Below are 27,622 nucleotides of genomic sequence, written 5' to 3' on the forward strand. Positions count from 1 at the left end.
ACATTTCCTCCTCATTTCTTTCAGTTCTACATTGTAGCTCACTACCCAGCCTTGATGGCTCAGTAATAAGTCAGAGAACTATGGTTCAGAATCCTACTTTTCCACAGAAAACAAAAGACCAGCTTCAGCTCACTTGGGACATTAATAGCTCTGCTGAAATTTCATGCTGTTGAAAGTAACCTAACCAGGTCATACATGCTCTCATTAAGAAAAGAAGTTCCCACTTCAGATCCCTCAGAATCCTCCCAGGAACAGCAATCACTTCTTTTCAAAAGCTTAAAGTGCATTCCTGTGATGACAAAATAAAACAAACAAACAAAAAACCCACCACCAAAAAAACCCCAAACAAGCAAACCAAACCAAAACCAAATCAAAACCAAAACAGTCCTGCTAAGATAGCAATGTTGAAAATGCAGCTAATAGAGGCTGCCTTTCTTCAGAGGGCAAAATCTGTCTGGTCCTGAATGCCAGCTGAGTAGTTACAGTCCTTTTAATCATCACAGTGTCAGCAAATACCTTCATTCCTGAGCATAGTGGGGGGGAGGGGGGGAGGGAGGGGGGGTGTTCAGTTCTGTACCAAATCATAAAACAGAACTTCAGTCAGCTCTCTTTGCTATGAGAGCATTGGGAATTTGTGAAACTGGAGGGAGAGATTATACTGGATGTAACAGTCCGGGAGAGGGCTTACTGATCACTTCTTTGTAAATGGATGAAATCCCATTGCTGGCTTCTTGTGCTTATTTCTGTAATGCACTACAAAGCATAACAAATCACCACAGATCTTAGCTCAACAAGCCCACCAGCTTGGTGCAAGTATCAGTGCAACAGCAAGGACACTTAAAGTACGAGAGAAAAGACTGCATTCATATATCATAGCATAGATGCCATGAACTGTTCATGAACTGTTCACCAGCAGAGTTCTTCAAGGCTGATGAATGTGTGTAGCATGCTGGAGTATGTATGAACAACTGGAGAAGACAACTGTTGTGGCAAAAGTCATCCGTGTTGCAGAGTAAAAAAAGAGGCTTCTTAGACATCATAGATCTCCTCTTCCATGGCATGACCGACCTCTCCACGAAGTTGGTGGAAGGTGTTTCGCCTCAGGATCTCCCAGCCACGGCAAGAACTAGTCCTGGATGTGCTCCGTGACAATGACAGAGCAGACAGTTCCTTCTTGTACAGGACGTTCCTATTGATTTCCAGCTTTTCCAAACCTTTGTCATAGTTATCCCTATCCTGAGCCTTAAATGCTTCTGTGTACCGCATCATCTTGTGTTTGTTGGGATCAACCCTGTCTTCAACTCTGTAAGAGGATTAAAAAACATAAACTGAATGAAGCAGAAATGTCCCGGTTTATCAACAAAATCAAGCAGCCACAAGAGGTAAGCCGCTCCCAAGAATATGCCTACTGACCCAGACATTCCAGAAAATCTACACAGAAACAGGAACCTGATTATAGGCATGGTGCTAGCAGCTGCTAGCACACAATTATCTCCTAGACCTTCATCCCCATTATTGACTTCAGTACCCTTATCTGCCTGTGGTTTTCTGTCCTTTAACTCATTTCCCAGTCATGATTTGACCTTTCCATTTTGCCAGCTGTAAGCTAGTGGCAGACCTACCCCACCTGACTCTAGCTCCAGATCCTTTGTATATATGCATATATTCATCCATTTCCTTTGTTCTTGTCTTTCCTCTTCTGATACTCCATGGTTGCTAGGCTCAGGATGTCACTTATATTTTGCTGAACTTTTATTTAACTGCTCCACTTCCACTAACCCTTCTCTACGTTATTTATAACTTGTCTTCTGAAATACTATCCCACAGTACATACAATGAACATACATGTAATTTGACAGAATGGGATCACACCAACACTCTTCTCATAAAATCCAATGAAGAATTGTTGCTGGGATATTGCTCTTGCAGAGTTATATTGTGCACCTTGGACTGAAGGTGTTGCATATTGGTACCACTTTAGGTCTGCTTGTTCTGCCCAACAAACCTGAAAATCCACAAGGTTCATTTCTCTGCTAAAACCTCCAGAAAGTCCTATTTCATACAGCCACCACTCCCCCTTCTGGCTTTATCAGCAAAAGATGACGCAGTTAGAAAAGACACATGCCCAAACAAAGTTTAATCTTTTCTCAGCCTAGTACAAATATTGATTAAAATCACAAATAATGAGGAATCTAGTGTTATGTAGACTACAGACCATTTGTTTATTATTTCAGTGCCTAAACTGAAATCCTGGACCTAAGACTTTGCCACCTAATGCAGTCTTTACAAAGTATAATATAGTTCCTAGGTTCACACCAGAAAGAAATTTTGCCTTTAATTATTCCTGTTCTGTTTCTGAATCAGCAGTTCATTGCTGCTGAATGCCTAACTGATAGATTTTGCCTCTGCCGTTTCACGCATCTAATAGATAGGGACAGCCAACCAAGCACAGCAGTGAAGCTTTGTGATACTCATTATAAGAACTTTGAAAGAAAAATCCAGGCCTTATAACCCATGCAATTTCTGGAGTCTGTCTCCTGTGACAACTAGATAAGAAAACATCAGCTGATTTCACAAGGAATTGCACAGCAGAGCTTTCTGAGGGGAACAGTGCTTGTCTATCAATCACAGACAGAAAACAGATTGAGGTCTGTATTCTGGAAGGGAAGGCTCCAAACGCTCCTCCCCAGGCTACTGGAAAGGCTCTTTATTAATGTTCATACATTGGATTCTTCTTCTGGGATCCTTACATGCACACACTAGGAGAGAACTGACCTGAGATACCATCGGTCCCCTAGCCCATACTCCCGCCCACAAATTCCAGAGCGAGGCCAGAGACACCGTGGCAGTTTCCGCTCCAGCATGACAGTAGTTGCAACAACCTTTAGAATAAAAAAAAAAGAAAGCACTCAGATCAATTAGAAAAAAATCAGAATCTCTTTCAAAATTATCAGTTTCATGAGTACTGACCCATTACTGTACTTCATTACAGCTCCATATGTAATGAAGAAAAATCATAGAGTCAATACTCCGTTTATTATAGGGCAAGTCACTATTTTAGTCCTAACTGTGCCATGTTTTGAGGAAGCAATGGTGCTCTTAAAACAGTTAAATTTCTTTTCTTTTATACCTGATGGCAACAAGTAGGGCAATTAATTTGCAAGCTAGAGAACAGGACAGTATTTATATCTGCATTAACTATCATCAGAACTTACCAATGTGGCAACACAACTACATTTAACCATTTGACTTATTGCTTTCTCACAGAAAAATACTAGGAAATGGATTTCCTGTGGAGCAGCTATATAACTGATGTGGTTGAATTTTTTGCCTTTTGAGCAAGAGAGTCAGGCCAACTTCTGTTAATGGATCTAAAGATGTTACTGACCTACTTGTAACCATTACCTTGCATTCTATCTCCCCTCAGTCAATCCCTATAATTATAATTTAACTCTCAGTTACACAGAAATGTGATTTGTAAAAAAAAGATGCAACTTTAATTCTATTTAACAAGAGATTCCATGAGTAAGAAACAAACTTAGGGAGACACAGGATGGACAAGAGAGTTTGGATTGGCTTCTAGCTGCTATTCGAAATAAGGTAGGAATACTCGCATAGCAAAGATATACTGGAAGACAGTTTCATATGGGAAGATGTGCAGAAGAGTCGTCTTGCACTTAAACACTTCAGACTCGTAGAAAGGATGAAAGAAATTTGGTGGCTGGTGTACAGAAATTAAAACAGGGTTAAAAGGACATGGCTTATTGTATTAGCCCCTGAGAAAAGTGAAGGCCAGGGAAAGGTTTAGAGTACCTCCTTTAGAGCATGGATGGCAGAGTAAGTAATTGCACTGTCTAGCACATTTTCCCTGGACAACTTTTCCCCTTCTTTATTCAAAGCAAACCCCCACCACCTAAATTAGATTACCTGGGCTCTCCAGAGCTCATCCCGCTCATGGGCCACTCTCCAGTGGGTGTCACCCATCATGGCAATTAACAAGTTGAGCATAAGGAGGGTGGCAATGATGGCAAAGGCGAAGTATACCACGCTGTACATAAAGGGCAGGTCCACATCATAGTTTGCAGGGCCATCAATGATAGTGAGGAACAGCTCAAAGGTGGTGAACAAGGACATGGGATAGTTGTAGAACTGCCCAAGGTTTTCAGGGTTCTCTGTCTGGAAGATGATGTAAAAAGCTAGAGAAGAGCAATGGGGAAAAAAAGTGAGAGATATTTTAACAACAGGAATCACATTCCAAGAGCAACAATAGGGTCCTGTAAGAGATTCTGACAACACAAAAGTGGTCTGGGAAGGAGCTGCATGTGTTTCTATGCTAGTGCAGTACCCAGCATAACAAGGACAAATCCCTGACTAGAATCACTGATCTCCATTATAAAATGACTCAGAATTGCTTTGATTATTTATTTGTTCTCAAAATAGTGATCTTTTCTTCTTCAAGGGTATAATACAGCTGTGTGTGTTAATCTCATTTTCCAAAGACAAATATCATCAATGCAGTATGTCTTTAAACTTTGACTTACATATATGTGGAATTATCTGGATTGTCCTAATTTCTATTACCCTGAAAAGAGCAAGAATTAAAAACCAAACTCATGAGAACAGAAATCAGTACTGTAAAGTGACCATGCTCAAAAAAATAGAAGCTATACATCATCACCACCTTTTCCAGCTAGTCAAAGGGCAACCTGAGAATAAATGAAAACCCACGCACTTAATTCATGCTAAAAACGTTGGCAGGGGTAACATAATGCTGTGTTCCTTTTGTATACTCACCTGATGCAAAGCCCAGTATCACCACAGCCATGAGCCAGCAAAAGCGCATAAGATCTCCAAATATCATCTGTAGAGCAAAGACAGAGCCACCATAAGGACCAACTGTCCCACCAAGCCACAATGCAACCCTATGTAAACCATTTTCCAGATTCTAAGACCATGAGTGGAATAAAGGAAACTTCTGCACTAAAGAGAGAATGTGAAAGTCCCAAACCTTCTGTGCAGAAAAGAACTTGTCCATTTGCCATTAATGATAGTCCTGATGGAGAAAAAGTATTCTTTCAGTTCTCCCTATCTGCAAAGAGGTGTCAGGATGTGTGTAACAAGCCAATATTTGTTTGTGTCTTATACCTTCTGAATCATGATGGTAAAGGGTCCGAGCATCTGGAAGCCTCGTGCGAAGTACATAACATTGCACCATCCTAGCACCAGGGCAAAAGACATGGGCACCACCTCACCAGTTGTGCTGGTGAGACGCATCACCATGGTTACTAGAATCATGCAAGCATATGTGATGCTGCAAAGGAAGAAGAGACAGTGAAAAAAGTTCAGTAAAGGAATCTTACTCTCCTTTTTCTTTTCTTTTCAAAAATTCCAAGACAGGCACATATAGCCATATGTGCAGAGACCCCATAGGAAGAAACCTCTCAGCACTATCAACTCTACCTGTCCACTCATCTGGCTTCCTATACACCAGCTGAGCCAGTAAGAGAAGTAAATCAAGAAAATGAATACTCTAAAACAATGGAGAAAGTGACTGTCCTGGTTTCAGCTGAGATAATTTTCTTTATAGTGGCTGGTATGGGACTATGTTTTGGATTTGTGCTGAAAACAGTGTTGATAATACAGAGATGTTTTAGTTTTTGCTGCACTAGTCAAGGACTTTTCAGCTTCCCATGCTCTGCCAGGTGCAGAAGAAGCTGGGAGGGGACACAGCCAGGATGGTTGATCCAAACTGACCAAAGGGCTATTCCATACCATATGAGGTCATGCTCAGTATATAAAGCTGGGGAAGAAGAAGGAAGGGGGGGGCGTTTGGAGTGGTGGTGTTTGTCTTCCCAGGTAACCGTTACACGTGATGGAGCCCTGCTTTCCTGGAGATGGCTGAACACCTGCCTGCTGATGGGAAGCAGTGAATGAATTCCTTGCTTTGCTTTGCTTGCATGCGCGGCTTTTGCTTTACTTATTAAACTGTCTTTATCTCAACCCACAAGTTTTCTCACTTTTACTCTTCTGATTCTCTCCCCCATCCCACCGGGGGAGGAAGTAAGCGAGCGGCTGTGTGGTGCTCAGTTGCTGGCTGGGGTTAAACTACGACAGTGACTCATCTGGCAAAAGACAGCAGTGGGGAAAATGGGAGACAATATATTTATTAGACTTAAAAAGTAGTCTACTTACACAATTATGTGGAAAGGCCCTCCGAGGATGGTTTGTCCAAAGTATTTTGCTGCTCCAACTCTAAGGATATCGGGGATCTAAGAGAGACATCCTATTGACTTTAGGACTTAGACAGATTCCATTATACTGTTAAATGTCACGGTAACCACCAATATTGACAGGACCTTGCAGCCAGCTGCATCTGCTTTCTTTGCTGGTTCACAGTTTGATTTCTACATTACTTTAAAAACTGAATGACTGAGTGAGGTGGGCCCCTCTTGGTATGTGACAGAGATTGTTGGAAAATCTGAGAACACTTGGGCAGATTGAGAGACTTTGTTATGTGACAGAGAGATGTTGCAGCACAGAGCTGTGAGCCTGAAGTTCATACAGATTACTGAGAAGAGACCAGACAAAGAGCTGAGCCTCAGAAGTGAAGACAAAAAAGACCTTGGGGAATCAAAGGAGTTTGTTATAATTCAGACTCACTGTATTAGCTGTACTGTAGCCCCAGAGTCCTGACCAAACACAGGAAGAAGGACTTGTCCTTCTGGAACATATATGGGTAGGGAGAAAGCTGTTTACAAGCCCCATTTTACTTCAGTTGACCCTTGCATCGTCATTTGAGTTTTCTCATATGAAAGTTTTGGTCTTCTATTTCCTATTATAATAAAATCAAGTGGGGGATGTATTTGTTTTAATTTAAAGAACTGCTTTTTTTTTGGAGAGTTCATGGTAAGGAGAACACCTAAGCATGTCCACCTCAGAACTCTGGTTGAGTAAGGCTCCTGTCATAGGCCAATAATGGTCACTGATCTCCAATTAAATATAAACTTTTCTGTGTATGCACAGAAATCACTTCAGCCAGCACCCTAAACACATGAGTATTTAGGGGTGCTGGGTGAAGAATCTCTAAGAATCTCATGCAACACCTGGGATTCAGCTGGACCCACAGATGGTGCTAACAGGAACTGTGGCATTATCCTGCAGACAGTATTTGATAGCACGGCCAGTCCTTATAATTGCTTCTTCCACACCTGGAGTCTTACCAGTATGTTGTCACAGTCTCTGTTTCCTCCAATAGATACTGTTGACAGTGTGTATTGCCATAGACATATATCAAAGCACTTAGACTAAGCAAATAACCCCTACCAAGTTGTGAGCACAAACTCATTTTTGTCTAGTAAGTAAAATCTGTCTTGATTAAACTCGAGACTATAAGCTCACTGTTCCTCTTACCTCAAGGATCAAAATTACTATAGCTCCAATGACTGTGATCAGCTCCCCCACCAGCCTCAGCTCATCCTCATATGTCATATATGATTCCTGAAAAAAAAAAAAAAAGAAGTGAAAGAGGAGGGAAAGGAAATTAAAATTAAATTTTAAAGGGAGTGAAAGGAAATTTAAAAAGAGGATGGGGGAAAAGAAGGCCCACTGTTAGTGTAATAAGCATGACTAGGCCTGACAAGGCCACAGGAACCAGCCCAGCCCCAGCAACGGAGAACAGAGCATACCCCATGTTCCTCACTGACAAAGGTCAGCTGGCAGAAAGAGAGAAGGAGGACAGCTGCAATAGTTGGCAACTGGGAAAGACTTGGACTTTCCAGTTAAGTAGATTAGATTAGAATTGCCCAGTGCTGCCTGTGGGGCCCTGACTCCTATAGACACAGTACCTGCAGCATTTTCTGGACATAGATTGTATTGTCTCTGCTGCTTGTTTTGTTGCCTGTTCGGGGTTTCAGTGGTCGGTAGATGCAGCACATAGTGAAGCAGACCATGTAGAGTACATAGAATAAAGCCAGGAAACAGAAATAGGGACGACCATACATATTCCACTTCAGGCTCACCAGCTCCTTCACAGGTGTTAGGTCCAAGATCTGGCGTGCCTGAGAAAGATAGAAAGAAGGAATTAATTGCCATAAGGACATATGTTTATAAGCATCATTCACACTGTTTCCTGGGAGAATGTTAACAAACTTTTCTCACCTACTCTATTCAGCATTAGGAAGCTGAATTTATTTTGCAAAAATGAATGCTCAAGCAAGTTTGGATTTGCTCAGTTTGCCAGTAAAGAGTTTTGAAAAAAAGTAAAAAATACACCCTGCAGAGAACAACTTTTGAGTACCCGTGGGAAGTGCAAGAGAAACATGTTAGATACTGGAATAAGTTTGTTGTCTGTGCCTGGATGCATATAAACACTTGAGGCAGACCTATGATCTAGGTTCATGAATGCAAATATATGAGGATGTGTTACAGAAAATAAAAGGTTATTATTATTATTATTATTATTATTATTATTATTATTATTATTACTATATTAAGATATATACATATTAGGGATGGGCTAGCACAGTGCACTTTACAGCAGGCAGATACTCTCCTCTACACAAAATATACATCATCATTAGAACATGGAATTGAAAATAAGAGAATTTGGATTCTATTTTCAGCTACAGAAAAAAGTTTCTGTGCAACCTTGTCCTGGTTTCAGTTGAGACAGAGTTAATTTTCTTCGTAGCGGCTGGTATGGGGCTATGTTTTGGATTTGTGCTGAAGACAGTGTTGATAATACAGAGATGTTTTAGTTGTTGCTGTACTAGTCAAGGACTTTTCAGCTTCTTGTGCTCTGCCAGGTGCAGAAGAAGATGGGAGGGGACACAGCCAGGATAGTTGATCCAAACTGACCAACGGGCTATTCCATACCACATGACGTCATGCTCAGTATATAAAGCTGGGGAAGAAGAAGGAAGGGGGGACATTGGAGTGATGGCGTTTGTCTTCCCAAGTAACCATTACACGTGATGGAGCCCTGCTTTCCTGGAGATGGCTGAACACCTGCCTGCCCATGGGAAGTAGCGAATGAATTCCTTGTTTTGCTTCGCTTGCGTGCGCGGCTTTTGCTTTCCCTATTAAACTGTTTTTATCTCAACCCTCAAGTTTTCTTACTTTTGCTCTTCCGATTCTCTCCCCCATCCCACCGAGGGGGAGTGAGCGAGCGGCTGCGTGGTGCTTAGTTGCCGGCTGGGGCTAAACCACGACAGTCCTTTTTGGCGCCCAACGTGGGGCACGAAGGGTTTGAGATAATGACAGATTTGATTGGAATGTGCCAGATAGAATTTATAGCTGTTATTGCTGTTTAGCTATTAATCAGCAGGCTTTTGTGCTTGCCATAGGCTTGCTTGCCTTACTGTACCTTAGAGCCTAGGGCTCATTAGTGGCTGCTTTTTGCTTTCACTGCTTGCCGTGCTGCTGTACTGCTGATCACCTTACTCTGCTGTGCCTGGGAACATTTTGATAACAGCAATGGCCTTGCGCCTGGGCTGGCAGATGGCCAGGGCATCGCTGCTGTTTCTGTGCTGCTGTACTGGACAGGCTGGAACTCCGCTGTGAACTCGAGTCGAAGGGACTGTGACCTGTGGATGAATCCACGTGGGAGCAGGACACCCCAAAGCATCTGTGCCCATGGATAAGCCCATGCCAGAGCAGGTATATCTTGAAACGTCTGTGGCCATGGTTATGTCTGTGCCACAGCAGGTATAGCTCTGAAGGGATTGTGGTCCAAGGATAAGTCCACGCTGGATAAGGTGCACCTCGAAGCATCTGTGGCTGTGGATGAAGTCCATGCTGCAGCAGGTACACCTCGAAGCATCTGTGGCTGTGGATAAAGTCCATGCTGCAGCAGGTATACCTCGAAGCATCTGTGGCTGTGGATGAAGTTCATGCTGCAGCAGGTACACCTTGAAGCATCAGTGGCTGTGCATGAGGCCATGTTGGAGCAAGTTTACTTCTGAAGGTACTACATTCTGTGGACAAGTCCAAGCTGGAGCAGGGGCAAGGGGAGGACTTCATTGCAATGTTAAACCTGATGGTCTGTCCAAAGGGACGAGGGGTGGAGATTGTAATGGAAATACCTTTAAATTGTTGTATCCTGGGATTTGAGTTGCATGTTGTGGGAATTACTATAGCAGGAACCCCTTGTTGCTAGCCAGGCTAGGAGCAAGGGGAGGAGTTCGTTGCAATGTTAAATCCTATATCCTGGTCCAAAAGGACCAGGGGTGGACATTGTAATAGATATACCTTTAAATTGTTGTAACCCATGATTTGAGTTGCATGTTATAGGAATTACTACAGCCGGAACCACCTGAACAAATGGAGGAGAAGCCTTACAAGAAGCAGTGCAAGTGCAGCAGTGACCTGACCTGAGCTGGCTTTGGTGCCCAATAACTCCAAGCAAAACACCACCTCTCCTGTCCTGAGTAACAACCATAAGAGATGAAGCCCAAAGTCATGGACTAAATGAACTCAGTGGACATTTTGTGGACATTTTGTGGACATTTATGGACATTTTACAGACATTTTACAGGGGTGGTCCATAGACTAAGGGAATAATATGTGTGTATTATATCAAAGGATGGGAAGGGTGATGGTGGGTAATGAGAATGTATTGAATAGTGTGAGACCTGAGCATGACGTAAATGGTATGGAATAAGGGGTGGATACTGTCCTGGTTTCAGTTGAGACAGAGTTAATTTTCTTCGTAGCGGCTGGTATGGGGCTATGTTTTGGATTTGTGCTGAAGACAGTGTTGATAATACAGAGATGTTTTAGTTGTTGCTGTACTAGTCAAGGACTTTTCAGCTTCTTGTGCTCTGCCAGGTGCAGAAGAAGATGGGAGGGGACACAGCCAGGATAGTTGATCCAAACTGACCAACGGGCTATTCCATACCACATGACGTCATGCTCAGTATATAAAGCTGGGGAAGAAGAAGGAAGGGGGGACATTGGAGTGATGGCGTTTGTCTTCCCAAGTAACCATTACGCGTGATGGAGCCCTGCTTTCCTGGAGATGGCTGAACACCTGCCTGCCCATGGGAAGTAGCGAATGAATTCCTTGTTTTGCTTCGCTTGCGTGCGCGGCTTTTGCTTTCCCTATTAAACTGTTTTTATCTCAGCCCTCAAGTTTTCTTACTTTTGCTCTTCCGATTCTCTCCCCCATCCCACCGAGGGGGAGTGAGCGAGCGGCTGCGTGGTGCTTAGTTGCCGGCTGGGGCTAAACCACGACAAACCTTGTGAAATTCACTTAGATTTTTTCCTCCAAATTGGAGTTCTGCATTTATACATGTAAGTTAACATTGGTTTCAACAGCTATTTATATCAACTTCAGTAGCATTTGTGGAAACTCTTAATCTCTAGGAAACATATCAAAAGGTCCTTTAGATCATTAGCTCTCTTTGAAAAACTGACACTGATATTGCCTTGATTTATCAGGCAACTAAGAGGACTTTGAAAAGATATCCAAAGTTCCTTTATTTCTGTCTAAATGCAGCCTGTTAATGAACTGGATCTTCAAAAGTTTTCACCATTCAACTATGATGATAAAAACTTCCTTAAACCCATAGTAAGATGTACTGTAAAAAAAAAGACTCTTTCAACTTACTTCCTTTAGATTATTTATATTACATTCAAAGTTTGGGTCCTTCTTTTTAGAATCTTAGTAGTGCAGCTCAAATATATCCAGAAGACCACATATGTTTCCAGAAATAAACAGAAGCTTCAGTGAGCATCTTGCATGATATGAAAAATAGTGCTGCTGCATAAGTTGGGGTTGTGTTTCTGTCAAAGATCTACGTATATCTATACATACTGTGTAGCTGAGGAATTCTATACAAGATGAAAGCTTCATCAAAAAAAGTTGAGACCATAGTTTTAGAAGTGACAAAGAGGGTCTATAAAAAGTAAGAGCAGTGGAGTTATGAGCACTGGAGGGAAGAATCCTCTCCTATCATACAATTCCATTTCAAAAATTAACAGAAAGAATCCGTAAATTTTCTTAAGTGCCCTCATGGTTGATCTGGTTGATTTGCACAAGGACAAAGAAAATACAGTGAGATGAAATGAAAAAAAAAAAAATACAACATCTTTTCCTCTGTTGAACATTGCTAATGTATGCCTCTGAGTGAATCTATTGATTTGCTGCTGGGATGACAACTATAAAACTCAGAAAGATCAATGTCATGCTACTCTTTTAACTGTTTTCCTAGGACAAGATGAAATCGTGGCTACATGAACTATCTAATAAATGTCATTACTTCTTCCTACAAACTTTGCCTCATCTATGTCCTTAAACTATCACTACTACAAGTAACCCATCACATAACTTTAGGCACCTAAAGGAGGTATCTTCATTAGTGATGTGGTTATCCTAAGATTTTTCTCCTTGTAGACAATAGGGTCCTACAGACGGCCATTCAGCTCACCTAAGATCCAAATGGCTCTCTGGAGATACTTAGTTATTTGCATTTCTCTATCAACCACATGTAAAATTTAGAGAATCTGTATTCCTTAATTAAATACCTCAGTGACAAAAATTACATGGGATGAATCTAGGCCAAGTGCACTTCCTTAGCTTAATTTTTCCAATATGAACAATTTTGCACACAATATTGTTGTGTTTTGCACACAATATCACTCTCAAGCCCACCCAAAACTAGATGCTCTGCTTATTAAACTAATCTGTGAAGAAAGACTGAACCACATGGGAAAGATGTTAATTTTAGTATGTAATGCACTATTGGGACGTATTCAACACCATAGTGACAAGAGCACTATGCTGATATGAATAAAATGGAAGAGAGAATACTAGTGTCTTTTCATATTGAGTTCTTTCGAAAAATTTGGCCCATGATTCCCTAGCGGTCATAAACTACATAGAGTCCCACTGTGAGGAAGTACGTTCCACAGAAGTAACAGATGTTATTGTCAAAGTAGATGGATGATACTGACTCAGGTTATCATGGCCTCCAAGATTTGCAGTAGTTGAAGAGCTAGATCTCTACTTTGGAATCAAATGGATCACCTTAAAGTATTTTCAAAACAAAATTTTCTTTTTCATTCAGTTATAAGCCATCTTATGTTAAAGTGAAAGTAAAACAAAGATGTTTTGGCACCTGCAAGCCCAGAAAATCAGCATGGAGTCTTTTTGTGTTTTTCTGTCATCTCATTATAACTGCTTAGGGTCCATTCCCAATCTGGAAGAAATCGGTATAGCTGAACTGAAGCTATAATTGCAATGGTTTCCTACAGTTGAAGATTGAGCCTCTAGTCCTTCATCTGTCTTCCGTATGTGGAAGTGTAATTTTGATTGATGTAAGCAGAATATGTAAATACTCAAAGTCTAGAAACAGGACTATGGCTGGTATGTTTATGAAGGATTAAAGTTTGCTTTGTAGGTCAAGGGGCTCAGTCTACTCCAGAGAGTTGCATCTCACAGGGGCATTATGAGAGCTAATCAGTATCACAGTTATAGAAAGCTACTTCCTAGAGCTACTCTAGAGCTACTTGTTACTTGTATCTTTGAGCCTGGTGAAAGAGAGAGAACCCTTTACTGAATCACACAATGTCATTTCCTGTAGCTTGCTCATACTAAGTTCTTTCAATCATCTGCAAGTTTCACACCTCAGAAGAAACTGTGTGTGAAACATCAGATGTAGCCAGATCATTAAAAAGCTGCTACATTTCATGTATTCCCTGCAGCACATGGTACAAAGTCCTTGGTCTATGGATAATATGAAAGAGCTTGAACCTTCAAACTCATCATTCTTCCTTTATAATCACCATGGTCTGCACATAGAAAGTATGTGGTGCCCACAGTACCTCTCTCTTCTTGGTTGAGACAATGAGCTCAAGGAAGGACTGATCTTCAGCCCAGGAGTCAATCTCTGTGAGATCATAGAGCACAGTGGTCAAGGGGCCAAAGGACCAGAGACTGTGCTTCCGCTTCTGCATAAGGTATTGAAACATCTGAGGAGAAAAGAAGGGGGTGGAGGATATCAGAAGCTTTCCAGTATATAGTGTATTTGCAATGAAAACAAACAAAATTGTTAAAAACCCTTAATTACAATGTATTTTCCTTGAACTTGGTAGTTGTTGTGGTTCTTGTATTTCTCAGGACCAACTGCAGCAGGTTAAGAAGTGGAAGAACTTTTTCTGACTCCCATTTGATTATTAGCTCATGCTTGAGGTAAAGGATGAGTGATTTTTATTCTAAATTCTAATCAAACTGATAAAGTTATTTGACACAGTTATACATCTTGACAATAGATTTCATATGGAAATATACGTTGATTAGAAAAAAGAAATCTTTTATACTCTTCTACAAGTTATCAGGAAAGAGGTGTGGCAAGGGTAATGATCCTGTCCTTTGTGGATCTACAGAAGAAACACTAAACTTCTTTGTCTTTTTGTTAAGGGGAAGGATGAGATTTTACATTAAATATTGAGTTCTTGACTATGAATAAGCATCTGTGGATACCTGAAGAAGTTTCCTGTATGCCACATTTAGGGTAATGAAATCTAGACAACAAAGACAATAATTTCAGTCAGACTTTAAAAAAATTACTTGGAGTGGATCTTTCTGTTAATACCTGTTTAACTCAAATGCTTAAAAAAATGGGTCAAAAGATCTATTCTTTAAGCACTCATTTCTTTCATTAGGATAAAGAAATTTCTTATACAGGTTTTTTGATCCTACATGATACTTCTGGAAAAAAAAGAGAAGGACTTGTTATGTATCATCTACCCACTAAAAGCATGCACAAACTCGCTTGGTCTGGATGATGTTATTTCAAGTTGTCTGTTTCTGAATAACTCTTTTGTATGGAGGCAACTGTGTCACTTAAACTCACCACAGTGTTACCCTCAACTCCAGCCAGTTTGAATGGAGTAAGCCCCTCATTGTTAGGAATCAATTCAAGTGATCCTGGTCCCTCTTTGTTCCTGTCATAGGAAAGTATCAGGCTGTACATGTGGCAGGCAAATGTCTTATTAGGTTGGAGAACCAGGATGTGAAGAACAGTGTTACCTATGAAGGAAGCAGACCAGGTAAAGTATATGGAATAGCCCAGCCCTATGCAAAGACTGGCAATTGACTGATGCCATTAGCAGTGTCTCTCATTTTCCTCACATCCCTCATCCCACAGCTGTTTGTAATGAGAGAAAAAAATGTGCATGCACAGATGAGAGAGTCTGATTTAAAGTGTCCAGATCCACTGTATGCAATTCACTAGGACCCACAGCACATACCCAGATAATCTTGCGCTCTAATGTCAGCTCCATTTTCAATGAGCAACTGTACAATTTCCTCATTTCCCACACAGGCAGCAAATGATAAAACATGCTCTCCTGCAAAGAAAGGAATGGGGAGAAACAACATTAAGACTCCAAGAAGCAGGAGAGGTTGAAGCACGCTGAGGGAAAGCTATCCATGCTGTGAAGCCAGAGGTTATGAAAGGAAGAGTTACTTCAGGTAACCTGTAAATTTCCCACCCCACTCCTCGTCTACTCAGAAAGGAAAAGAAGACCTGCTCCACACAACACTAAAAGGAAGAGGTATTTTTTTCAGATTGTCTTCATAAGAAGGTTGACAAGTGAGTTGCAGTATATGCTGCTAGGAAGAAATTAAATTAGAATTCTTATGCAATACATATTTTTGTATACATGCAAATATTAAAAATGTGTATGATTTATATATTTATATTTATGTAGTATTTACATACTCAGATGGAGTCTTACTGTTTGCTAAAAAGGTATGTGATTGATGACACTTGGAGACAGGAGCCTCTGCTTATACAGTTTAGATGGGGACTAAAGCAAGCCTCCCTTACATTCCCTCATTGCTCTGCTGGTTCCCTCCCATAGCAGCAAGGGGAGAAGATAAAGCTGTACCAAAATAGAGCAGATTCTGGGAGCTGCGCCTGAAGAAGTGCCCAGTGGCCTGTGCTGTGCAGGCATTGGCCCCTCTCTTGAGTAAAGCCTTCACCAAAGTGATGTTCTGGTTCACTGCTGCAATGTGGAGAGCTGTCTGCCCTGTAAGACACAGAAATAAAACCTTGCCTTCCAAGAAAACAACTTCAGGCTGATCAGTAGCCTGCAGTTCAGATTTGACTCATGGTAAATCTAAGTTTTTTGGAACTGCATCCATAGTGGCTATATGATTTAGGTTTGAAGTTATCCCTGTTGTGTGCAACAGGGTTGGACTACAGATTTTCCAGAGGTCTCATTCTATTTAAACCTTTTATGAATTCATGAAAACGGACTTTACACGACTTTGTTACATGACTATGGCAGAAAGCAAACTATACATATCCCTGCAATCCTACTATAGCCAACAGGCCCACCTGTGTTTAAGGGTTTGTCAATTACACATTTGCATGATGCACATGTATATACTTGGGTTTAATATAATTCCACCTTCCACAAATGGTCAGGAGCCATTTGTATGTTGGTTTTGCTATGTAACAGTTCAGCAATATATCGAACCAAGAACAGTATAAGCCACTTTCCTAAATGTACAGGTAGTATGTCCTCCCTCCCCTTGCAGAGAATCCTGCCCATCCTCATTCCCTGAGATGTTACCCTCATAAAGCTCTGATGTCATCCTCTCATTGACAAGCTCGGGAGCTGCTTCCATCAGAGTCACTGCAGCCTCCACATTATCATACAAGGCAGCTACATGAAGGGCAGTCTCCCCCACTGCACCTGAAAACAGTAGGAGAAGCGTGTGGTCATCTAGACATTGAACTGTATGGGACAAAAGCAGAAATGGATTTATTGAGGTGGAGAATTATGGGAATGCTAGGTGCTCCCTTGAGTACTGCCAGGTGCCGCCTCATCATATGACATGGTAACAGCCACATAACTGCATAGTCTCCATCCTTCACCCCATCAAAATCTGAAAGCTGAACAGAGACTTCAGGTGTTTGTAGGTGGCAGCAGACTTAGGCATGAAATGCACACAGCCCTTCCACTGAGCACCTTCCACAGTAAACCACCTCCCTCAGTCCCTCTAGAAAAAAGGCCCATTCAACCTGTAAACCTCTGATCTTCACCATTCCCTTAGAGTTTGATGAGCTCTGCAAGTCAGAAAACTCACTTTGTTGCAAAGCTGCTGACATACAGTTAAGCAGTTCGAGTCTGCTAATGCAAATGTGTTAGCAAACTAACAAACATACTCCTCTACTGATTGTAGCAGGCTCTTGCCTTCCACAGAAAACTATTTGTCACAAATAATCGAGTTACCTCTCTGATAGATATCACATGTTCCGTCAGTGAGAAGTTTCCTAATGGCTGGGAGGTTGTTCTCTTTGGCAGCCTGGAGGAGTGGAGATTCCCAGATCCTGTAGTCAAGAAAAGGCAGCTGATAAGAAACAGTCAAACACATGGTGCCTCTCTTCAGAGCTAGCATGGCCTATGCTTGAGACAGTATGTATCTTCAACCTTTTCACTGAAAGATCGGTAATGCACACCTATCATCTGAGGTATTTTTTGAATGCAAAAGAAAGAACCGGCATTTGTCAATGCAGTGCTAAAAACCCAGGTAGTTCATCACCTCTTGATTTACTGACTCTTAACCATATGGTGGCAGCAGAGGGAAAGATAGGAGAAACGAATAACCAACTTCAAAAGGTTTCTGGTTTATATAGTCCACATTCTGAGGCACAGAAGATAGCAAACGATGGGCCATTTGATACCCCTCCTGCCAATAGACTGGTTATCTCAGGAGCCAGAAAAAGCAAGTAGATTTTTTAAACAGTACAATAAATTTAAAAAGGATTGGCATCTGAATTACTCCCATAATGGATGGAAAAGAAAAATTACAAAGAATTCCCCCTGTATCATAGCAACGCTTCCTATGGTATAATTAAAAGAATGAGCTCTGAAATGTAGTTCCTCATCATAAAAAGTTATGAGGAAAAATTTGAAAGCTTAGCTATACTTTTTTTTTCTCTGGTGCTGAGAAAATTGAGTAAATTGTTGAGAACTGAAATGTATGTCCTGGGAAAGAGCAAGCCATCAAACAAGTTCCAGACTGAATGGTTCACTTATAGCTGAAGAATACCCTTGTGTCTTCCATGAGGCTCTGGCTTATTTCAGTAGATCCTTTGGGGCTGATGAAGAATTTACAAGTACGGTCACCAAACTTCACTACAGCAAGGTCCTTTGATGCAAACAGCAGGTCAAGGGAGGTGATCCTCCCGCTCTACTCAGCTCTGGTAAGGCCATACCTAGAGTCCTGTGTCCAGTTCTAAGATCCTCAGTACAAAAGACATATGGAGCTACTGGAGAGAGTTCAGTGAAGGGCCACAAAGATGATTATGGATTATGGAGCATCTCTCATATGAGGAATGGCTGAGAGAGCTGGAACTGTTTAGCCTGGAGAAGAGAAGGCTCGGGCAGGATTCTTATCAATGTGTATAAGTACCTGACAGGAGGATGCAAAGAGTTACTTGCAACGCCTGCTTGCTCAGCATCCAAATAAGCTTTGCCAATGTTCAAAATAATGAGTTGGCCACCCAAAAATCACAACAAATAGAACAAGATCTACTAATTTGGGGTAAATATTTCTGTTATCCTCAAATATTTTCAGATTTATCTTTTAATTCATAAAAAGTGTTTTGGGGTGGTTTTTTTTTATTTTTGTTTTTATACAAATAAAGAATTCTATGTAGCCCAAGTTCAGGAGCTAAAGATTTAAGGGAAAGAAAGACCCTCAAACCCAAAGAAACAGCCTACATCTCATGAATTTTCAGAATGAAATAGAAAGAGATTCCCCTCTCCATATAGGATAAGTTCAGTTTTAGATCTCTGTTAAGATGCAAATTTTGTACTTTTATCTCACCTCTGCTTTCTTGTAGTACAGATGTAGAACAGATTTAATTTTTTCTTAATTATCTAGCATGGCTCAGGTCAAGCTGTAATGTGTGATGTGGAGTAAGCCTAAGGAACACAGTAGGACAATGACAAATTCAAGCTCATATGAACAAGGAGAACGTCAGCCCTCAATTTCCTACCAGCCCCAGTCTGTCCTTTTACTACAGTCTAACAACTGCCAATAGACTGGATGTTAGTCTCACACACACACACACACAAAGCATGTGGGACAAATACATTAGTCAAACAATATACCTAGAGATATATTCAATGCTTTCTCCTTGTGATGTCCCAGATTTCTTCCTTGTATTCTGGTATTATTTAGTTACCAGATTTGGGGGATACAGTTTATGGGGCAAATACTATATAAAGCAATAAGTGTGGTTTGCATTGTCATAACACTGATGTTAGAATACATTGCCTATGAATATAACTCTATTATGAGCCACAAGAAAACCCACATCACAGAAAGAGAGAGAGAATATAAATGGCCCATTGCACAAAGTGTTTTCTCAGAACTTGTGTTTATTAGGTATAGGATAATTTAATAATAAAACCATAGGAAAACAGGCAACATAAATTCTGTGGCTTACAGAAATATATATTTCTTGCTTTAAATTATTCTTTTATGAACAATAGAATATTGAAGAAAAAAATTATTTGATATGCCATTATCTCTGGATTTAATCCACCTGAAATGTGCGAGTTCTGCACATCTTTATAGTAGAAAGATACTGACACACTTGAGAACTTGGGGGATAAAGCAAAACAAAGAGAAGTATCAGAATTACACAGATAAATAGGAATCATTTGAATAAGTGTAAATTAATGAGCATGGGCTGCAAGTAATAAAAGCATAATGAACACTATTTATCATTCCATAAAAGAAGCATTTCCTGTCATCAACAGCACCCCATTATCTAAGTTACTAGAAACTGGACTAGAAAAACACTGAAGAACAGAGGAGAAATAAAACCCTTCAGAATATAAAGAACCATCCTGAACAAACCAGGGAGGCATTCTGAGATATTTTTGTGTGTCCTTCAAACTCAGCCTTGCTGCTTTGAGAAGTATTCCTTCTTTAGCTTACTCATGCATCAGTTGCGTTAGTTGCTAATTACAAGATGATTTGATGCAAACATTACATCTAGGATCAGAGAAACAGGAACAAAATAAAGAGGCACTCTGAGCAAAAGTTGTAAGATTCAATATCAGTGAAGCAAGCTTGCCACCTCTGCCATTATTTTGGCTGAGAAAGCCTCTGTGTTCATGGAAAATGTAAGTTTCAAAGGCAGGAAGTAGGAAGGAGGTGGGGTTTCAATAGTATAAACAATGCTAAAATTAATATGTTGATGGGTAGGCCTTTATCTCTCAAATGACCTCAGAGAGGAGGAAGGATTGGGCAAGAGACAATGTGGGAGGACACAAACACAATACCTTTCTCACAAAATTCTCCAAAGCCCTTGTAAACAACTAGTTAAATTACAAGCCTGCTAAGAGGGAGACACCTAATAACTATTATAATCAGCTTTCAGAAATTTAGGGCAAAATTGTCAAACCTTTCTACTTATTGTAGGAACCTCCAACTGGGCTTAAAGAGCCAGAGATCCCAGGCCAAACAGCCAACTGGTGAAGAACCCGGAAGTATTGGTTAATGTCATGGCACACTGCCTCTGATGCCTCAAAGGTCCATGACTTACATGTTTATGTACCATATGCTTTTACTCTCATTTAATTTTCTGTCCCATAATTGGGGAAACATTTTACTCTCATTTAAAACATACCATTATAATTATCAACTCATTTTTAATACATTATAGCAATGTGCTGAGCATATAAATGTCAAGTACTAGGTGAGCCAAATTCACTAATATAAAAAATAAGTCACCTGAATCTAGAACCTTCAAAACATTTAAATTTCTTTAAGTTTTGCATATTTAACAGCTTTTTTTCCTGACCCATCAAACACAGCATGAATTTTACGTTTTACAACTCTAGTTCCTGTGTGTCAAAACAGCAGCAGGTAAAATCTGTAACTTAGTCTCTTAACAGAGCTGCCTACAGTAGATGCTTAGTTTCTGTAAAGTAACCTTATGTTACGGAATGGAGAGGGTGGCCTTCAGAGAATGATTCAGCAGAGATCTGTTTAGACACTCTGAGAAGATAATTCAGCCCATCTAAGTTAAGCTCCTGTTCTAAATCATTCTCTTCATCAGCTATGGAGTCAAGGGTCACTAAGCTCCTAATTTAGCCAGCTGAGTTAGGTCTGTAACACTAGGCAGTACTGATGTTGCCTTATAAGAGCAGTTTAGGATAAGCACAGCTACATAGCTAAACAGTAGTTCTGATGGGCAATGAAAACCACTAGTATCCACCTGGAAGTGCTCCTGGGTTCTTCTTACTGAGCTAAAGAATGTAGCTGTGTTGAGGCACTTAGTAAGCCTTGATCATGCATTACTATCAGTCAGTTTTCTTAACAGATGGTTCAATGATATGCTCAGGAAGCTGTGAGTTGTTTTTCAATACAGGTGAGGACAAAATCAGGAACACCCGAAAATCCATTGTGAAACCAAGACAAGAGAGAATGTAGGTTAGATTCTGACTAAGGGAGTCATGTAAAATAGTTTTAAACAAGGTTAAGGATTTCACAAGCACTTTCTACTGGTAATATGTACCCTTTTGGATTTACAGCTTCTTAAGCACTTCTTTTGGAGTGCATCCTGCTCATTACACTTATGAAGAGATAAAGAATGCAAGGACAAGTCCATAAGTCTTAACTCTGTTATAAAAAGACGAATTTGGATTTATAGGGTTATTCTTTTAAAACAAGGAAATATGTTAAATATGTGAACTGTCTGGACAACAACCAATCTGAAGCTTCTTTTTCAAGATTGAGCTCACCAGAGGTGCAATGTAGCATCTCTTTCCTTCCCTTCTCAGATTCTACTACTTGAATCATTCACTATATGGAATTTTCCTATTGTTTGCTCTAGTTTAAGTTTGGCATCTGCTAGTTTCATGCTTTATCCCCATAGCTATGTCAGTGACTGAGGGTCTAAAGCAATTCTTTCTAACTGAGCTATAAATTCATCAAAAGAAAGATTTCAGCTTTCTTTTCTTTCTCTGTTGTGCTGCTCAGAATATCCATGCTCAACACTCCATCATGAAATTGCCAAAGGAGATTCATCCCTTCCTTCTGCTAATGTTCTGTTCATGTAAATGTGTGCAAGACTTCAGGAGAGCAGAGGAGTACTCAGAGGAAGCTAACCAGCCAGAAAGAGGATCAATGCAATCATCTAACAAGATGCTAACGAATGACTTCAGGAAGTAATAGCACAAAGTGAAAAGGAGACAGATAACAGGGGCTTGGACAATCAACGCAGGGAGAAGGTCAGCAAATCTCTTCAGCACTGACAGCAAGACTCAGCAAATTAACTGGAACCTCTTGTGCATATACGTTGAAGCCCCTTCAGCTGACAGTAAACAGAGCTTCTCTAGAAATAAATCAAACAGGTTACTAACTGCCAATGCTACTAGACAAGAAACTGATAGGGAAGTCTTGTCCCTTCAGATATTTAGCTGCCTACCACACTAAGCAATAGAAATCTTGCTCAATCACTTCCAGAAGGGCAACCTCCTTGCATTAATCTCCTTTTTTTAATTCTGCATCTGAGACCATCCTAAGAATAATCTCATGCTAGAACTGAATTAACAGTTCAGCAGATGTTAGTTATTATTTATTATCACTGAGTTATTCATAAAACAAATTTGTTCTCTGAAGCATAACCTCATCGTGCATCAAAACTTCCAACCCTCTTCAATAGGGATTTTATTGCAGTCTTATTCTAGGTTGTGTTCCTCACCCTGTGTCTAATTAGTTTTCTGTAACAACTTTTTAATTTGGGATGGTTTTTTTTTCACAGCACAAATTTCATGTTTACTTCTTCACAAGGAAACCTATAGCCAAGTTTAAGAAGGCAAATAGTTTCCTAAATCTATGAGCCTAAGCCACGTCTTAGGCACTGAGGTCAGATGTGTGTATGTCTGTGCATTATTGGGGAAATGTGAGTTCTGGAGGACCTTTACACTTGTGAAATTAAGGAGGCTTCTTTTCCATTATTAGACTCAAAACTTCCATTAGGATGAAGGTGTAACAGCATAAGAAAAGACCAGAAATGCTGCCAGTGATGCCTTTGACTTTATTTTACATGCAGCAGCAGAGTTTCCAACAGGCTGTTCTTTGCATCTTGACTCCTCAGAAGCAATGTTATTGAAACATACTACAAATGAAGTGATGGAACTGGGAGCTGGCATCTTTATTTCACTGTCACCTTTGGGAGCAAAGGAATCAATTAATACTGACAGGCATTGTGGATTTTAAGGCAGGACAGTCCTAGGTTAATTTGTGCACTGAAAACTCAGTAATGTTGTTTAGAAAAATTAACAGCAAAACTATGGTGAAATCTCTCATTCACTACCAGCTTGAGAAAGATTTGTCTAGAAGCTGAAGGCTCTCTGTGTCCCTGTACAACTCTTAAGCAACTCAGTTTAATAGCATTAGGCTGAGCTACTTTTTATTTGTGCCATGTTTGTTTTCAGGGTAAGCAAAGCACTTCGCTAATATGTCTGTGAGACTAAAGAGCCACAAAAAATATCTGGAAACTAAAGGGGATATAAAGTTTTTATTGTGACATGTTTGGAATGACAATAGCTCTCTGCAAGTTATGCAAATTGTCCCAAGCACCTCTAATGCATTATTTCTCATAGCACAGATTTCTATAGCTAATTAATGTGTAAAAATGCTTTGTTTTGGTTTTTTTAGTTTTTTTTTAATGTACCACACAAGTGAAATGTTTTATTGTCATTAGAATAATTAAGCCTGAGAGCATCCCATGAAGGCCAGGTGATACCACTAATCCCTAAGCAGCAGCTGTGAGAGAGAAGACACAACACAGAAGATAGATTATTTATCAAAGTTATAGAGGCAGGCAATAGCAGAAAGAAAAATGTAACGTAATTGTCCTGGATCCATGTACTCACTTGCTCTACTTTATTTGTTATTTTTTATGAACAGCGCAATTCTCATATGGTGGAATTTCTAAAATTACATGCTAGGGAGATTTTGTTCACATTTCCTTACAACCTCTTAGACTGAAAACCAGACTAAAAAAAAAATCAAGCAATGGCTCTCATAATTTCTGGAAGATCTATTAGACTGTGACAAGCACGTGATTCTCTTAATCTCTATCAGGCCTGAATTTTCATAAGTATTTATTTCTTTGTTCCCCATGATTATGAACTATGTTGGATTTTTATGTTCATATGCTCCAGGCTATGTAGATCCCAGAGTTTACTTCCAAAGATAATTCTAGAAAGGACACATAAGATGTGACCGCTGTCCCTGGGACTCCACACTGAGCTACAGGCTGTTTAAATAGGAGAGTCTTCAACAGAAAGAAACCAGCGGAGGAAGGCAAAATAAACTCAAAGTCCTCTTTAATATTAAGAGGTCGCATCACATTTCCTGAACTTGGATGTCCCTTTTGGAAATGTTATACAGTACAGGATTAAGGCAAAGAAAACCCTCACTGTGGGTAATGCTGAGATCAACCTCCAATAAGATTCACTGTTACACAGGAAGAAAGAGAATGAACAGCAATTCCAGTGAAGGTGAGAACTACCAAAACAGTTAGCTTTCAGGTATTATCATCACCAGTTGTAGGACAGGAAAAAGCATCCTCTTGCAGACTTTCTGTGTGCATTCAGAGCATACTAGTTAAATAGTGACATATTTACCACTGGCTTTCAATAACATAATAGTAGAATTTAATTGTTGCTTATTACTGTATATATTCTAGCACCATTAAGACTAAGAAGAACTCAAGCTGAAGCCACAACACTGCAATTCCACGCAACATAATGACAGGATGAAGTAAAAGCCCTCTTGGCTCAGAATAGTTTTTCCACAAAAGCAAAGGTTTTATAAGAGTAGTTCCCATACACAAGTCACCACAGAAGGTTTTCCTGTTGTGTTTTTCTACCTGTACATAATTAAGAATATGAAAGCAATAAAACTGATTCCAGTCCTCTGCAAAATATTAATTTTCTTTCTCCTCAAACTCTGAGCATCTCTGGGGACAAGAAAGAAAATGAAAGAGTAGGATAATAAGAGGGAGAAATGGTCTTGTCCCTCTTTAGGAAAAGAGTATTCACATATTGGCACCATGTAATTTCTGACCAAATAGCAGAAGGCTAATTTATGTTAGTTGAAAGCTGTGGGAAACATATAGACCTAAAATGGAAGGGAACAATCATGTCCCCATGCAACTCTGATTTCACAGACAATTATATCGTATGCACTACATGTGTTGTTATGCAGAGTTTTATAAAGAAACACAGAAATGTTAGTTTTAGGGACCACTGGGGTTGCACTATAGTGATCTAAGAGAAGTTTATGAAGAAAGGTTTGTATGCCCTACAGCTTTTCTGTTTTCCTCTATCAGTAGCAACACACAAGATGTTCATGGGCCTGCAGCACATGACTGATGAGGATTGTCAAGCAAAGAGAAAGTTGAATGGCAATCTAATAGCAGACTATGTGAAAGGGAGCAACAAAAAGGGGCCAAACCCCTCTCTTACCCTTGCTGGTTTTACCAGCAAATGGTAAAATAAGGGGCTACAGAATCAAATGATGATTTTGGAGGTTCAGATTGAACATTAGGAAAAAACTTTTTCACTAAGAGGTTACTACAATACTGTAACAGGTACCTAAAGATATGGTGGAATCTCTGTCCTGGGAGGCTTTCAAGACTGAGCTAGACAAAGCCAAAGCAATGTGATCTATTGCTGGCAATAGTCCAGCTTCAAGCAGGAGGTTAGATAGAGACCTCCAGAGGTCCTTTCCACATCTGTATGACTTAAAAATGTGAAGATAATGTTATAATTATAAAAATATGAATATATTTAGACTTTTATTTTGCACACATTCATTTGGATATTACAGAATCTGCTGAGAACTTATTTTCAGTTACCTGTGATGCTTTTTATGAACATACCAAAATGTAAACACTTCAGCATTCTATGGAGACACCATTGTTCCCACTGTCTCTCCCATTTTAAGTGTATTTAAGTCCCACTGCTCTGAAGTAAAATAGAACAGGCTTTTGTTATTTGGTCAAAAGTTAGATGATGATATATGTAAGTTCTTTCCCTAAAGACAGATATGTATATTTGTCCCTCTTAAGGTACTATTCTACTTATTTCTATACATATATGTGTGTATACACATATACATAAGTACAGATAGATAGATAGATTTTGTCCCACACAACCACCTTTTTGTCCCCAGAGACATTCAGACTTTTGTGAGGAAAGAAAAAACAAATTTTACAAGGGACTGGAAGCAATTTGTTATTTGAGTACTGCAGTGTTTGTGCATGCAGAAATGACAAGGAACAATGAAAAACACATTCAGCTGGATTTCCATGAATACTCCTGCATTCCTGTGTGTGGAGGGAGCAACCCTGCACAGCAGTAACAAACAGCCTTGATTCAGTATTTACATGTGAAGACACAGGCAATCTTCTTGATAATGTAAGGTCTAAGAGGAGTCACTGTACATGTTGACACCCGGGCCATGGGGGTGAGAAACAGCAGTCCGACCCAGGAAGTGACTGACCACCAGAATGTGGAACAACATTAAGTCCACTCTATCCCACAGTAAGGGCAACCCTTAGAGAGACAGAAAGCAGAATCCTTGCAAAAACCCCCATCATTTTAGCTGACTGCAGCATATATGTCACACACACTCTTAATAATAACTTAAAAAAACCAAACAAACCTTCATGCATTTTCTTGTGAGCTTTACCAATGAAGCAGGAAAGACAAGAGTATACATTATTAATTTGTGACTGAAGTCCTGCACTCAGGGTAATTCAATTGCGACCTAGTAAACCCACCTGTGAAAAGAGATAAGATTGGAACTCCAGAAGCATTCCACCTTGAAAGAAGAAATCTGATAGAGAAAAGTGCTCCAGGGTTGTTTAAAGTTTATCTACTGCAGAAAAGCCTAAGGGAAAAGAGTGAGAATCAGCTACAGGGAGAGAGCAGCAGAAGAAAGGGAAGACAAGAAGGCTGAAATGCACTGTACCTTTTCTGCTGAAGTAAGTAGATTTCATCCAGATGTTTATCCCAGGATTTTTTGCCTTGCAATTTCTGACTCAGTCCATTCCAGATGCGGAAATAGAAGGGCTTGCTATCCCCAAATAAAGGTACCCCCATAGCACGTCCCTTTTTCTCTCTTGCCTAGCTGCCTGAAAGCCAGCAATCCCCACTTCAAAAAAAGTCAGGGAAGGCTCACTACAAGTTACCACTCCTCTGCCCCCAGTCTGTTACTTACAGAGGAGACTGTCCGTCAGCTGCATCAGCTGATCAAAGTACATGTAAAAACACAAAATAAAATCTCTTGTCCCTAGCAGACCATACCTTGAGCCTCATCAAGTACTTAGTTTCCAAAATAGCCCAACCCAAAGGTGTGTCTGATTTAGAAGTAGCTCGCCAGCAGCCTTACCCCTCACAAAGACCCTACACAGCACTGAAGAATTCATACAGCGTCAATGTCCTAGGCTTCTAGTATTTCATTTCTGAAGTCTAGAATTTAGAAGTAATCATCCTCCTTATGTATCTCTGAATTCCTCTGGAAAGCAACATCTAAACAACTTGAAACAGACAGCTGAACAAGTCA

General features: G+C 40.2%; 1 protein-coding gene across 1 annotated transcript; it reads right to left on the reverse strand.

Annotated features, from left to right (window-relative positions):
* Window positions 1-640: 640 nt before the first annotated feature.
* On the reverse strand, window positions 641-27,159 carry TRPV5 (transient receptor potential cation channel subfamily V member 5). The gene is made up of 15 exons (XM_075491773.1): window positions 27,029-27,159; window positions 17,248-17,345; window positions 16,585-16,707; window positions 15,895-16,035; window positions 15,253-15,351; window positions 14,856-15,031; window positions 13,825-13,971; window positions 7,845-8,057; window positions 7,411-7,497; window positions 6,193-6,269; window positions 5,146-5,311; window positions 4,795-4,861; window positions 3,928-4,196; window positions 2,776-2,882; window positions 641-1,303 (listed from the first exon to the last, which is right to left on the reverse strand). Exons 1-15 carry the CDS (start codon window positions 27,157-27,159, stop codon window positions 1,030-1,032), a joined length of 2,175 nt encoding a protein of 724 aa, XP_075347888.1. The 3' UTR covers window positions 641-1,029.
* Window positions 27,160-27,622: the final 463 nt, after the last annotated feature.

Source organism: Mycteria americana, chromosome 1 (genome assembly GCF_035582795.1).
Source record: "Mycteria americana isolate JAX WOST 10 ecotype Jacksonville Zoo and Gardens chromosome 1, USCA_MyAme_1.0, whole genome shotgun sequence".
NCBI lineage: Eukaryota > Metazoa > Chordata > Aves > Ciconiiformes > Ciconiidae > Mycteria > Mycteria americana.

What these genes read in the sequence shown, in the direction of transcription:
- TRPV5 (XM_075491773.1), bottom strand. Translation starts at nt 27,159, where the DNA reads ATGGGGGTACCTTTATTTGGGGATAGCAAGCCCTTCTATTTCCGCATC. An exon ending in TAGTAATTTTGATCCTTGAG is followed by an intron (nt 6,270 to 7,410) that starts GTAAGAGGAACA and finishes TGTCTCTCTTAG; the next exon opens with ATCCCCGATATCCTTAGAGT. An exon ending in TTACCATCATGATTCAGAAG is followed by an intron (nt 4,862 to 5,145) that starts GTATAAGACACA and finishes TTTGCTCTACAG; the next exon opens with ATGATATTTGGAGATCTTAT.